Below are 14,201 nucleotides of genomic sequence, written 5' to 3'. Positions count from 1 at the left end.
TGGGTGTTGTGGTAGGAGCCAAGGGTTACACTGGCATACAAATTTTGCCTTCCATTTAGTTCAAAATTTTGTAGCCCCTGATTAAAACTGAAGTAATCAGAAGGAAAATGTTTTGCTATCAGAGATTTCTGAAGTCTGCTTGACCAGGTCTGCTGATAATAGATAATATGCTTCCATCTGTTTTGCTAGTGGCATGAAAACAACTGTATCTGTTTCTAGGGCTTACTTGGGAGTTTTGGGGGCCTATTTGCTATCACAGTATCACTAAGCTTGGAAGAGACCTCGAAGATCATCAAGTCCAACCTGTCACCACTACTGTGTAGTGGAGTCTCCTTCTCTGGAGACTTTCAAAACCCACCTGGATGCATTCCTGTGCAGACTATCCGAAGTGATCCTGCTTTGGCAGGGGGGTTGGACACCATGATCTCTTGAGGTGCCTTCCAACCTCTAATGTACTGTGGTACTGTGATCTCCTCTCACTATCCTGAGTTATCTCCCATCAGGTGTTTGAATGCCACAGGTGGCCTGATGTGATAAATACTGATGCACATAAGCAAGGGGAATTTGGTCAGAGTATGGAGCTATAAAGAGAACAGCCACCTCCGAGAGTGAGAATGGGGAAACCCCACAGTAAGTGATCAGGGTTTCAAAAGGCTTTTTGCAACATAAAAATAAGTCTGCTGACAAAACCTTGCCCTGGGAGGTTCAGTGACTGTCCAGTTCAGTAATTTTGATATGCACCTAAGTCAATGCTGAAAAAAATGTACAGAAAGAAGCTTATGGTGTGCTGGTGAGCTGGATACTGCAAGCAGCAGCCACTCGGCTGTGTGTTGCCAGCAGGGTCAGCCTCTAAACTTAGAAGCAGGAGCCAGAGCTGGTGAGGCAAAACAGTAGGATTGCTGTGCTTGCCAGTGATGGGGTCTATGAGGTGGCCATGGCAGCTGTGATTTTCACTGGGCATTGAGTGGTCAAATATTACAGGATTAAAAATCTCAGCAGTAAACGACCACATTACTTTCCACTGTGATCCAAGCTTGGTGGTGTATTTGTTAACTTTCCTCTTGAAACAGAGAAGCTGGAAATGCTGTTCATGGTTTTGATGGAACAGCAGGCTCTGATGTATTCAGAACACTACTGCTTTAAGATGATCACAAGCCAAAATTGTAAATCACACTAGGTGTGGCAATGTATTGATAAAATAATAGGAAGCCAACCCTGCAATTTCTTAGCACCAGGCAGCGTTGCAAAAGGGAAGATCCCGTGAGCACTCCAGGTAATGTTCCCTTATGCATCAGCAGTGTTCCTGATAACCAGTTCACTTGTTCCTGTCTTTCAGGACTGCAATCTGCTTTCAGTTCTTTGTTCTTCATCTGCCCTGTCTTGCAGCTATTTTGTGACACAGAGAAAGGTTTTTGCAAGCTTCAGAGAGGATTCTCTGCCCTTGGGCTTAGCCATAGCTGGCCTGCCACAATGTTGCTACCTGCTGAAAAATGCAGCCAGCATGATTTTGAGCAGAAAACTTCATTTTCCCCAAGGAGTATTGCTGGTGGCAGTGGTGGGGAAATGGAAGTTACTGTTTTTTCATCCAGAACACATCAGATTTAGGAGGTTGGCTGTAGGGGTAACTAGTAGGAGCTTCAATCAAACTCCTATTTCCAGAATCTGCACCTCCCATCTGCTTTGCTGGCATTTCTGGTTTGCATCTTAATTGTTTACCGAAACACAGGATGCTGCTGTTTACAGCTTCCCGCTTCTGCAGAGTTCTGAGAACTTTCTGTATTGTCATGGTGATTTATTTTATATTTTTGTAAAACTGAGCCTTCCCAAACGAGTTTGAGAGTGACTCTCTGAGTCCCCTGAGCAGTTCAAAGACAAAATGATTCATGTAACTGAATACTGAATCAACTTTCGTAATAGTAGGTGCCTTAGAGAGCCAAGAGCCTTACCTGGCTCAACTCAAAATGTCATGAGTCTATTGCAGTAGACAGTCTGAGACTTCCCTGTCTTAAAAAAGAACCACTCATTTCATGTTCTGTGTCTGGGGGAGCTATTCCTCTCTAATCTTTGACTATATTTATATGACTCAATGCCCTGCCACTCATGGTATCCCAGGGCTGAAAATCAGCGTGGGCTGCATGATTTCTCTTGCTTTGTGGGGTCATGATGAGATCCATGTGGGATGCCTCCTTACCATCCTCTCCCTGCCACATCCTCATGGTGGCCAAATTTGAGGGATGCCTGCCCTGTATGAAGAGGCACAGAAGCAATGTGGTGTCTGTTGCTCGATGTGCAAGGGTGCCCACTGCCTTCTCAGGGGTGATAGCTGCGGCACACCGAGCACTTGAGCAAACAAAACCCAGGAGATTTTGGGGCAACCCTGGCAGAAAGAAGGTCTGGTTCCTTCACACATCACAAAGGTTCAAATCAGAGCAAGTTTTAAAGACTGTTTTTCTGGAAGGGTGTGACACTAACAAGCATATACCCTTAATGCTACTGACAGTGAGCAGGACTGAGGCTGCTTTCAGGAAACCTAGGCCAAGCCTTAAACAGAGCTTAGAGCATGTTGCAGGGCTGCAAGCACAGCCAGAAAAGCTCATGCTACATGTGCCTCTGCCAGACTGTGGCACCTGGGTATTCCCATTGCTTTGGTCCAGAAAAGTGCACTCAGTTTAGTGGATTCAGTTGTAGCAGAGGTGACAGGGGGCTGAATCCTGCATGTCTTATTTTGTTTGTCTCTGTAGTGTTTTGCATGGTATTAGTGCTCAGGAACATTTTGGAGGAGACTGAAACTTCCTTACTATGGAGAAGAGAGGTAGAAGCTGCTTACTCCCTCTCTTGCTGTCTGGAAACGCCACAGAAATAACACTTGGTGCAGGAGCTTGAGGACAAGCACTCCCTCTAGCCCATTGTCATGACCAAATCCAAGAGCACAGCTCACTGAACACCTTGGTCCTGACCTACTAAACTATACCCAACATCTTCACTGCAGGGACATGGAGGGCAGTCAGGAACCTAGGCTTACCTGTATTTTGGAAGTCCATGGACATGTGCTGCAAAAGTCTTCTCTTTATCCACTAAGCTTCACAGCAGTAGGCTGAATGAGGCATGCACATCTCATGGTCAGGAGCAGCTGCACCCTACCCTGAACGTTCACAGCTTCTGTGGAGTTTCCTTGGAAGGACTCCATGTAAATGCACCATATTTAACAGCAGTCACTCCATCATTTCCCATATACTACACTTCTGCAACTTAATGGGTCATTGCAAGCATGGTATTCTCTATTATCCACTCAGCTGGGTGTTATCTGTATGCCACAGTCTGGAGGGTGTAAATCAACAGTGTGAGATCTCCTCAGATGATGCTCCATTCCTTCAGTCTCTGAGAGAAGCACTGAGTCTAATTTCACCTCTGCAGGCATGAGCATTCAATATGATATGGTTTGTGGTTCTGACTATGTCTTTTAAAAGAGATACAAACTACTGTGGTGTTGGTTGTTGGGTTTTGGTTGGGTGGGGGTTTTTTGTTTTGTTTTGTTTTCTGGTTTAATCCTGTTATTCTGTGGAAGAAATACTGCTCTGGCTTTGCTCCCTGGACTGTCACAGTTGCCCTCTGCACCACATAATCTCATTGTCATTGTGTTAATAAGCAAGCCAGTCAGGAATCCAAAGAGCTATCCCTGGCAGCTACTCAGCACAGTATGTGTCCCTGGTTTGGGGGACCAACTGTACTCGTGGTGAACCCTTGCTCTGAGGGTTTCTCTCAGGATTGCTCAATAATATGCTATCTGCAGCTGGCACTTGCTCTAATGGCACACAGTTCTTGGGAAGAGATGAACTCAGGATATCTGTTGATGGACTGAGCTCTAGGAAGCTCAGCCTAGTCCATGCCTTGCCACACTGCATAAAATGAGAGGCTGGACTCCACAGTACTCACAGTCATTTCCTCTCCAGACAGCCCAGAGCTCAGGTCAGGGCCATGAATAAGAAAAATGCTTGCATGTAGGTAGGGGATAATGCACAAACCAGACCTTGAACCTGAGCTGGACCAATGGTGTGGATGTAGCCCTGGCTGCAAGTGAAACTTTTCTGCCAGGTTTGTCAGTTTGATCCCCCACCCCACCCCTGCCAGCTCTGGCCTTTTTCAGGGCCTTGTAATATCTAATAAGAGCCAGTTCCTGACATCCTGATGGCCTTTTTGAAGCTTTGATGCACCTGGCTGAGTTATTTTGACCTGTGTAATAAACAATTTCTCATTTTGTTGTAGTCCCTGTATCAGTGTGGTGGAAGTAAACCAGCGAAACTTGAGAGATGCTGATTGCACTCCATACTGCAACATTTCAGCAGACAATAGTTTTAAAAGCCACATGTTCTGTGGGAAGCACTGAAAGCAAGCTCTTTGTAAAAATGAACAGCAATGAACTGCTGTTATTGGGTAAATACTGTGCTCATGGGGAAAACACTGATGAGCAAAGCTCAAAAGGGGAAATTTGCTGCAGCAAGTCTCAGGAAGGTCAGATTTCTGGCCATTTCCTCTTCAGAACTTTTCAATTTTCCTTAATACAGATCTGAAATAACTACAGAAAAGTAGTGATAAAGGCCTGTAATAGCTGTATTTTGTCCTGACTGTCATCTCTCAAAAACTGCTTTGCCTGCTTTCATTTCTGGGGCAGTTGCTTTCTTTTCTTTTGCTATTCCCTGATGCTGCAGAGGTCTAGATAACTGGGAAACATGCAGTCAGCTGGGTTAGGCTACTTTGGGCAGTTAATAACTGGCTTTTCTCCTCTCATTCTGTGTAAAATATGAGAAGTCTCCCCATGCAACTGTAGAGATCTCAGTCTCCTTCTACCCTGGTAGCTTGTGAATGTGTCCCCAAACACCTGCCACAAACCATACCTAACAGTGGGGGTCATGGGGTGGTCTTGGGTTAGGCAATTCCTCCAGGAAGCACAAAAGTTGTCATTAAGTGTATGTGCAGCTGGGCAGCAACAGGTTGTTGTGTGGCAGTAAGGCTGGAGGCAGCAGAAAGCCTTGCAGCAGAGATCAGTGCACTGAGTGGAGCAGGCATCGTTCCATTGGTCCTGCTGTAAGATTATCAGGGGCTGACTGCCTGCAGTCTTGTGCAAACTTTGGAAGGTAGACCCCAATGCATGTTATCAGCTGGGTATCTAAAGCTGAGCAAATGACATTATTTAGACCCAAAGGGTTTAAATTACATTATTATTTTCTTAATGGACCTGGATTTATTTTGTGACTTCTGAACAGTTTGCAATGCTTATTTTGGGACTTTGCCCAATAATACCTCAGAATGTTGAAAGCTGGGCCTTGATTTTATCTTTTTTCCTAATGTTGTTTTTGAGAAGACTTTCTTACTTACTGCAGTAGAAGCTCTCATGGCTCAGAGGAGACTTGCCTGTGCACTGAAGGCTCAAGTAAAGAGCAACCAGAAAGCTGCACCATCCCTTCCTACCCCTTTTCTTTCAGCTCATAGACACATTTGTCTGTCTTGCTTCTAAAACAGAAATCAAAATCATGGGGAGATGTAGGAGCTCTGTTGCAGTAGTTCTGTTGAGACAGAACTACTTTAATTCCTCTGAACGTTATATACCTCACAGTTCAAACATGGCATGTGCAATTCAATTGTCATTTACCCAGAGAATAGGAAGAAGCTGACACTCCTCCTTCAGCTGTCCTCAGTGGGTGCTGCAGGAAACTGGCAGTGTAACAGTGCCCTTCTTGTATTCCCCATATCTCCTTGGTTGGTAGTTACTTTTGAGACCAGGGTTCACCCTTCAAACAGTTAGCTTCTTCTGTTTTCTAACATGCATCTCTGTGCCATTGGACCTCTGCTCTCTCAGCTGTCCCTCCCTATAAGCCATGCTGCTGTCCATGTAATTTTTAGTGAGAGAATATCTGAAAATGTGGGATGTGGGTAAAAATAATGAGCATTTGAACCATAGATGAATATTATCTTCTGTCTTAAATAAATCCTGTGTGTTGGTGTCTGTTATTGTTCATGTTCACCCATCCAAACACATGCATCCATCATTCTTCTGGAAATAGTTTCTAGGACTAACACACAGCAGCAGTGCTACATGGAAGTAAAATCTGATGGATTTAATGAAATTGCAGGAAGCCTACATCTTAAAAAGCTCAATCTGAAGGCTGGACTGGAAATCTAAAGGGGAATAAACGCTTGTGAGTGCAGTTCATCAGGACCTTCCTCTGCCAGGTTGTGAGTCACTCTCCTCTAGGCTCACATGAGCTAAGACCTTAGAAGACCAGGCAGAGAAAGAAACGTGAAAATGTGTAGCACAGTTCAGTTCATGCTGGGAAGTCGGACTGCTTGTTGATGAAGTGGACACAAAAAGAGACATAGAGGTGCAATACAGACCCCTGAAATTCAACAGCAGTCTCCTATCTGAGGGGGGTGAGGGTCTGCCTGCTTACCATTTGATTTTCGGGTTGGTGCCTCTTATTACAGCAATGAACCTGTTTGATAGCCATATGTCTGTAACTGATGCTTGCAGGCTGTGCTTCGTGGGTGTGGGTGACTGTTGGGTCTGCAGGGGACAAGCATGCTCCATGCTTTGGGGAATTCCAGATGACACTGCCTGCCACCAGCATGCTTGTCCTGTGCTGCCGTGCCCTGCTTCCCTCTCTTGCACAGCACTGAGCTTCATTAGGAAGTGATGCCCACAAATCACTGCAGTGGTAAAATGCAGAGTGAGGGGAATTCCAGCAGGATGAGGGCTGCCAAGTTCCTCAAGTTTTAACATTGCTGTCCAAAAAGGAGCCCACTCCCCACTCAAGGACTGAAAATACAACTAACTCCAAGATTCAGGCAATTGGCTATAATACTCATAAACTTTAAATCATTTGTTTGCTGTGGCTTTTGATGCACTTCAAGGTATGACTAGAGAAGGCAGAGACCAGTACATGGATTGTGACTGCTGGAGCTGAGGCTGCTGACTTTTCTGCTCTGTGATTTATTTCTCTATCCAGCCCACCCCACCATGATAGTTGGGGGCTAATATATTAATCTACACATTAATTAAGAGCTATTAAGGGGTTAACTTCCGTAAGCATTTGGGAAGAAAGGTTAGGTTTTAGTCTGGGTAATTTGGGTTTGAAATCTACTTTCACCCTGAACTCTGATTGTGCCTTAAAGCTGGTCACAGAATTGCTACAGTCTTGATTTTCAGTCCTGGGAATCAGCATTTTTGCACCTGGAGGTAAATGAAGTCTGGGGGTTTTGCACTCTAGGAAGTGAAGTGCAGTGCATATTCTGCCTGAAGAAATTAAGGCCCTTTTGAATTTCTGCATCTACACTCCCAGAATCATTAGCTGTTTTCTGAGCAGCACCAGACTGGGACTCAGGTGACCAAGGCTGTATTTCTGGCTGCACAACTGGCTTGCTGAGTAGCAATGAGTAATCCTATGACCTCCTAGTGCCTTATTTTTCCCACAGGTTAAATGGGAGAGTAATTACACTGTCTTCCTTTGTAGAGCACTTTGGGAGCTATGAATAAAAAGAGGCATGTTAGATATCATTACTTAGACATTATTAATTATTCTTTGGGTTCATTCGTCTACTGTGCAAGTGCTTTATTCATGAGAGTAGATGTCCTTCTCTTTGCATCCAAGTATCCTTAGTAGTACTCTGCTACCAGGTCCTTTGGTGGAATATATATTGTGAAAAAAAGATATACTAAAAAACATCTGTAGCTTACAAAGAAAAACTTCCCTGGCCCCATCTGCTTGTCCAGTGACTGAGGACTAGGGACCCAGTGGTAGAACATGGGCATGGACAATGGAAATATCTGTCATGGACAGATATTTTGTGAGGAGAAACAGAAAGCACATCCTGAAACCTTCAAAACAAACAGAAAGAAAGATAGCTCTAAATAATTTTGCTCATCCCTCCTGTGAAAGATTTCCTCTTGGAAGATTTTATGCTGTGGCTTTACACCAGTATCAAGCCATGAAGATTAACATTTATAAACTGCAGCAACAGTTTCCAAGAGTTCATACACTGTGTAGAAGAAACTAACAGCCCCAAAGCTCCAGCTGCAGAGGGAAGCTAATGAGAGCTGGAGGTGCTTGGATCTCTTGGAACCCAACACACCAGATTCACCAAGATACCTTATTAATTTCTGGGTTCCCCAGAAACTCTACTGTTAACCTGCTGGTACTTCAGAAAGCTGAAGCTCCAAGCCTGTCTTGGATGAAAACCCAAAGAAAAATCATGGTCTCTTGGTTGTGACTGGCTTCTTTCTGGAAGGAGATTGCTGGACTCAAGGTGAAACTTGATGAGGCCCTGAGCAACCTGGTCTAGTTGGGGATGTCCCTGCTGACTGTGGGGAGGTTGAACTAGATGACCTTTGGAGGTCCTTTTTGGCCTGCACTATTCTATGATTCTACAACTCACACATGTGAATGGCACCTGAGCTGCACCCTCCATAAGAGCTGGCCTTGTATCAGTGAAAGCAGGTTGCACCTGCCTTTAAGGCTGTGCACGCTCTGTATGAAACCTAGGTCTTGCTTTCTTCAGGACTTTGTGTCTTTTCCTCAGTGGTAAGTCAAGCCCTAGTGGTTTGAGTTTAGTCCTTTCTTTGAAAAGGCTGCTTGCAGTAAAAGGTGGCTTTGCAGGGTGAGAAGTTTTGAGTTTTATGGATTTCTTGACATTGTTTTCTGGTGTGAAAAGCAGTTTGGGGTGTTGTTGTTTTGTTTGTTTGGTTTGGTTTATTGCTTTTCTTTAGTGTCTTTGATGTGAAGTTAGAAAGAGGGAAAATGTGACGAAGTGGAAGCCTATGCTTAGAGTGATGTAGCAGGAGCAAAACTGCCAGCAGTTTATGCTGAGCTCAGCCAAGCACTCAGGACTTCATTTCCACCTGCACTAGGACTCACAGAAAAACAGTAGCAGTGCAGATGGGCTAAGGGTTATGAAAGGCAAACACTGTGCTTACCAGGGTGGTTTTGTTTGGTTGTTGTGATTTTTGCTTTTGTGAAGTTTAACCTTCCTAGACTTTTGGGAAACTGGAGTGTGGTGTACGTACAGCTACAGGGGCATGTTGCTCCCAGTGCCATACTCTGCAGAAGTCTTGCTCATTAGCATGATGGCAAACTGGATCAGCTGGGATGCAGCCTCACAGGAGGCAGCAAAACAATCAGTGTGCCCAAGGCTTCAGCCCACCCAGTCTATCTGCAAAAGTGCTTTCACCTGGGGTCTGGGCTGCCTTGGCTTTAGTGAAATAAATAGGATGGAAGAGGAGTAGGTCTTGGTGGGAGTGGCTGAAGTCTTTTTTGGCCTTCAGTTTTTCAGGAGCAGTGCTTCAGTGCTGTGTCAGGAAATCCTGTGCTCTTGGTGAGATACTGCTTCTCAGAGAAGTTTTAACTTTCTGATAATTCATAATTTACCGGTTGCTTTTAAAAGTGGGGCTTGGGGGTGTAATGTCCTATTCAGCTTGAAGTTTGATGGGAGCTATGAGTTCTGTAGTTCTAACCTGGTGCAGTTAGTGCAGTCTGCTGTTGGCAAGCTGCTTGAGAGTGATCTCAGCAGTTAATAAAAGGAATTAGCTGTACACTTACAGTGGAGAGCAAGCTAGACAAGACTTAGTACTATGCTTTGTCCTGTCATAGTCAGTAGTTTGGTGTAACAGGCTGTGGTTGGTAGTGTTATCTCCACTGGGGGATATGTGGTTGTGGGTAAAAATGATGTTGTTCAAATGTTTGTTAATGAAAAATAACACAGCTGATATGAGTAATTTGAGCAATACTAACTCCTGCTGTTTTGTCATTAATTTTATGCACTGAAGCTACAGCATTTGCTGATGTGGGAAAAGGCAATTAACTAGTGAAATTTATGTATGGCTCTTGCTTAGGCTTTAGCTGTTATTTTCTTGTGGAAGAGCAAATTTGGGCTCTTTGTAGACAGAGGCTGCTCCTCTGTGTTGAGAGCTGTTTGTTAAGGAAAATGGCACTAGGCTTAGATCTCTATAAAAATCAGAGGGAAGGAGAGAGCTCAGCTTGTATGCTGCTTTGTGCTGAGTTGGATTTCTTGCAGCCTCACAGTTATTTCCTACCCAAAAGTGGGCTGCACCAGAGTGAAAAGCAATGCTTGCTACCTCTGCAATGTTGTAGCTTACTCACGGGTGCCACCAGGATTAACTACCTGCAGAACTCTTTGGAAATAGAGCTGTATGTGTAATAAAGGTGTCACAGAGAATGGTATAGAGTCTCTCAAGTTTTGCTTCTATGAAAGTATTAACCAGGGAACTTCTTTTACTTAGTACAGCAAAATGTAGCTTTTGTGCCATCAGTTAAAATCTGATAATGCTTTCATTAGAAAAGGTAAGGCCAGGAGCTTGGTTTGGTACAGGAATGAAGATGATCCTGCTGGAAAACTACTCTCTCTGGAGAAATCTGGAGTTGTTTAGTAGAGAAATGCACTGAGTTTGTCCTTAACTGGCGTCACTCCTTCCAACAAATACTATCTTCAGAGGTGTAGAACAACAAACCTGGCTTTATCACTCTGTGCAGCTACAATCTCCTTCCTCTTCTGTACTGTGGAGAGTTCTTGTAGGTTTATGACAAGCAACTTCAATTTTGCTGCTGAATGGGATACAAGAGCCAGAGAAGGTAGGGCTGAACTGGGTTGCTTTGCCATCTTGAGACATAGGACTTTGTGCAGTTGCAAACCAAGGCTGAAGTGTGTCATGGCATAGAGGAACCTCATTGCACTGAGACATTCCAAAAGAAGGAAGGTCTCCTCTCCAGGCTAAAGAGCCCTCAGCTCCCTCAGTTTCTTCTCATAAGGAAGGTGTTCCACTCCCTTCATCATTTTTGTGGCTCTGCACTGAACTCTTTCAAACAGTACCTTGAGGTCCTTCTGGAGCTCAGGGTTCCAGAACCAGACACAATATTCCAGATGCAGTCTCACCAGGACAGAGGGGGAAGAGAACTTAAGGTCCACAATTATATTCCATTGACACAGTGAAACTGTCGCCCAAAAAGATGATTTTCACCTGTATACAACAGAGGCAGTGCTCAAACACTGGACATAGGCTCGAGGTGAGGAGAAATTTCTTCACAGAAAGAGTAATTGGTGGTGGAATCGCCATCCCTGGAGGTATCACAGTATCATCAAGGTTGGAAGAGACCTCAAAGATCAAGTCCAACCTGTCACCACAGACCTCATGACTAAACCATGGCACCAAGTGCCACGTCCAATTCCCTCTTGAACACTTCTAGGGATGGTGACTCCACCACCTCCCTGGGCAGCACATTCCAAAGGCTAACAACTCTCGCAGTGAAGAAGCCTCCTCACCTCGAGCCTAAACTTCCCCTGGTGCAGCTTGAGACTGTGTCGTCTTGTTCTGGTGCTGGCTGCCTGGGAGAAGAGACCACCCCCCTCCTGGCTGCAACCACCCTTCAGGTAGTTGTAGACAGCAGTAAGGTCTCCCCTGAGCCTCCTCTTCTCCAGGCTAAACAATCCCCGCTCCCTCAGCCTCTCCTCATAGGGCTTGTGCTCGAGGCTTCTCCCCAGCCTCGTTGCCCTTCTCTGGACACGTTCAAGTGTCTCAATGTCCTTCTTAAACTGAGGGGCCCAGAACTGGACACAGTACTCAGTGAAGAGAGCAAGATTCCTCCCTAAGAGGAGCCAGAAATAGGAAAAAAACAACTATAGTGTGATCCTCCCTCTGAAACACTCTTTCTTAATTCTGGCAGCTTAATAAATTAGGGTCTTCCATACAAATTGTTTAGGCTGTCGTGTTAAACAGCACCAAAATGTGCCAAACCAAATGTTAGTCCAATTCTCTTTGGAATCCATTTATAGCCCCAGCTCCTGCCACAGCTGTTCTCCCGGCTGGGAGTGTGGTCCTTCACTTGCATTGTGCTGAAACAACTCTTTCTCCCCCCCCCCCTTTTTTGTTTAATATAGATATAAGCTTTGTAGGATGCCCCTGTCCTTGTTGCAGGAAAGGTAGTAACCTGCCTTGTACTCTAAGTTGAACCAAGTGTTTTGTCAACTGCAAATACACTTGAGGAATTCCTTCCACCAACCCCCCCTTAGATTGCTGCAGTCACTGAGTATTTTGACATGGGTGTAAAAGCTGCTGTGTTTGAATTTAGAAATTGGCCAGTGGGATGAGAATGTGCAGCTGTGGAAGGCGTGAGAGCTCTGGCCTCGTCACCACACTCCTCTTGAGTCCACCTATTTCTGTGAGGCCTGTGGGAGCTTAAGGGGATAAAAATGGCCAAGGTAATTAGCAGATCTGGTGGAAATCAGTTGGTTGGACTCAGAAGTTACTGGAGGTGAGAAGGCAGTTAACAGGCAGTTATAATCCGATGTGACAAACCTTATTCCATGGAAAACGAAGCAAAAGCCAAAAAAAAACCAAACCCAAAACCAGGAGGGGTTTATAATTGTTGTTCAATTTTTTTTGTTGTTTTCAGTCCACCACCTCAGCTGCAGTGGTTAGGTATAGGAGAAGTCGCCTAAATCACAGAATCGCCAAGGTTGGAAGAGACCTCAAAGATCATCAAGTCTAAACCTGTCACCACAGACCTCGTGACTAAACCATGGCACCAAGTGCCACGTCCAGTCCCCTCTTGAACACCTCCGGGGATGGTGACTCCACCACCTCCCTGGGCAGCCCATTCCAATGGCTAGCAACTCTCTCTGTGAAGAACTTTCTCCTTACCTTGAGCCTAAATTTTCCCTGGTACAGCTTAAGACTGTGTCCTCTTGTTCTGGTACTGGTTGCCTGGAAGAAGAGACTAACCCTTTCCTGGCTACAACCACCCTTCAGGTAGTTGTAGAGAGCAAGGCCATGCTGCAATGTAGAGAAATAGCCAGCCAGGGTCATGCACTGCTGAGATGCCTCACCTGTTGCAAAGACTAACTGCTTCATGGGGAAAGTTGATTATTTAGGGATGAAGCGGGAGGTGACTTTTTCTTATGGTGCAAGGTCCCAGTGGACTCTGAGGGGTATTTAATTTATTGGGATGGGTGGGCAAATTCTCTCCTGTCTAAATACAGCATCTGCAGCAGTGTGGAATGTGTGCAGTACAGCTGTGAATGTTCCAGACATTCTGCGTGTCTCCTTTTTCACACAATAGCTTCTATGTATGGGTTTTCATCAAGTTGGGTTTATGCATTCAACATATCTTTGTGTGTGTTTTTCCTTTTCCTTTTTTTTTTTTTTTGTTTCCTTTCTCTCTTCTTTTTCTTTTTCTTTTTCTTTTTCTTTTTTTTTTTTTTCCCTTTTGTTTTTTAAGGTTTGTAGAAACTCCGAGCCACTTCTCTTGGAAGGAGAGTTACTACCGATCAGCCATGTCCCAGAACTCCCAGCCCAGGGAATTCCTCAGTCCAGAGGTGCTCCAGCATATCTGGGACTTCCTGGAACAGTAAGTAACCCCATACATGCAACCTGTGGAAGATGGATTTGGGACAGGGCTCTTCTAGAATTAGGCTGCTCAGGGGTCTCATGTTGGGGGGTTTGGAGGCTTCTGTACCTTCTGTTGATTTAGGGTTTAGATCAACAGAAGGTTGATTTAAAGATGTAGATGTGAGTGTGACAACTGACAGCTCTTGATCTCTCGAGAGGCTTTACATCTGGGCTATGGGGAAGAGATGCAAAGATCAGCAGTGACACTGACTTTCCTCAAGCCCTTTGGTTGCTGAGCTAACCACTTTCCAATGTGTCATCAGTAAAGGTGGATGGTTGATGTTTTCCTCTAAGGAAATGGGATTCATAGAATCAGTCAGTGTTGGAAGGGACCACAAGGATCAACTAGTTCCAACCCCCCTGCCATGGGCAGGGACACCCCACACTAGATCAGGCTGGCCAGAGCCTCATCCAGCCTGGTCTTAAACACCTCCAGGGATGGGGCCTCAACCACCTCCCTGGACAACCCATTCCAGGGCTTCACCACTCTCATGGTAAAGAACTTCTTCCTCATGTCCAGTCTGAATCTCCCCACCTCCAGCTGCATGTTTTCCCATTTTTGCTCATGCTAGGGAGGGAAAGGAGGTGGAGATGCTGTAAAGTTCATCCTTCCAGGTCCATTGAAGGAAATAAACCAACTGTTCCTGTTCTTGACTTGCCATGACTGATGCTGAGATAGTTATTGCTATAAATGAGTTCTGTCTTTCAGTGCACTCTTGCCTCACTTTTTCAGCTTGGGCAAGTGAAGTGT

General features: G+C 45.0%; 1 protein-coding gene across 1 annotated transcript in view; it reads left to right on the top strand.

Moving 5' to 3' along the window:
- Positions 1-14,201, top strand: part of TP63 (tumor protein p63) — a 106,747-nt gene that overhangs the window by 6,972 nt on the left and 85,574 nt on the right. The window contains exon 2 of the mRNA XM_009901033.2: positions 13,281-13,409. Within this exon, the coding sequence (XP_009899335.2) occupies positions 13,281-13,409 (129 nt within the window). The remainder of the gene's footprint in view (positions 1-13,280; positions 13,410-14,201) is intronic.

This window comes from Dryobates pubescens, chromosome 13, assembly GCF_014839835.1.
Source record: "Dryobates pubescens isolate bDryPub1 chromosome 13, bDryPub1.pri, whole genome shotgun sequence".
Classification (NCBI taxonomy): Eukaryota; Metazoa; Chordata; class Aves; order Piciformes; family Picidae; genus Dryobates; species Dryobates pubescens.
The sequence above is the reverse complement of the archived record's forward strand: the minus strand, read 5'-3'. Positions and strand labels throughout refer to the sequence as shown.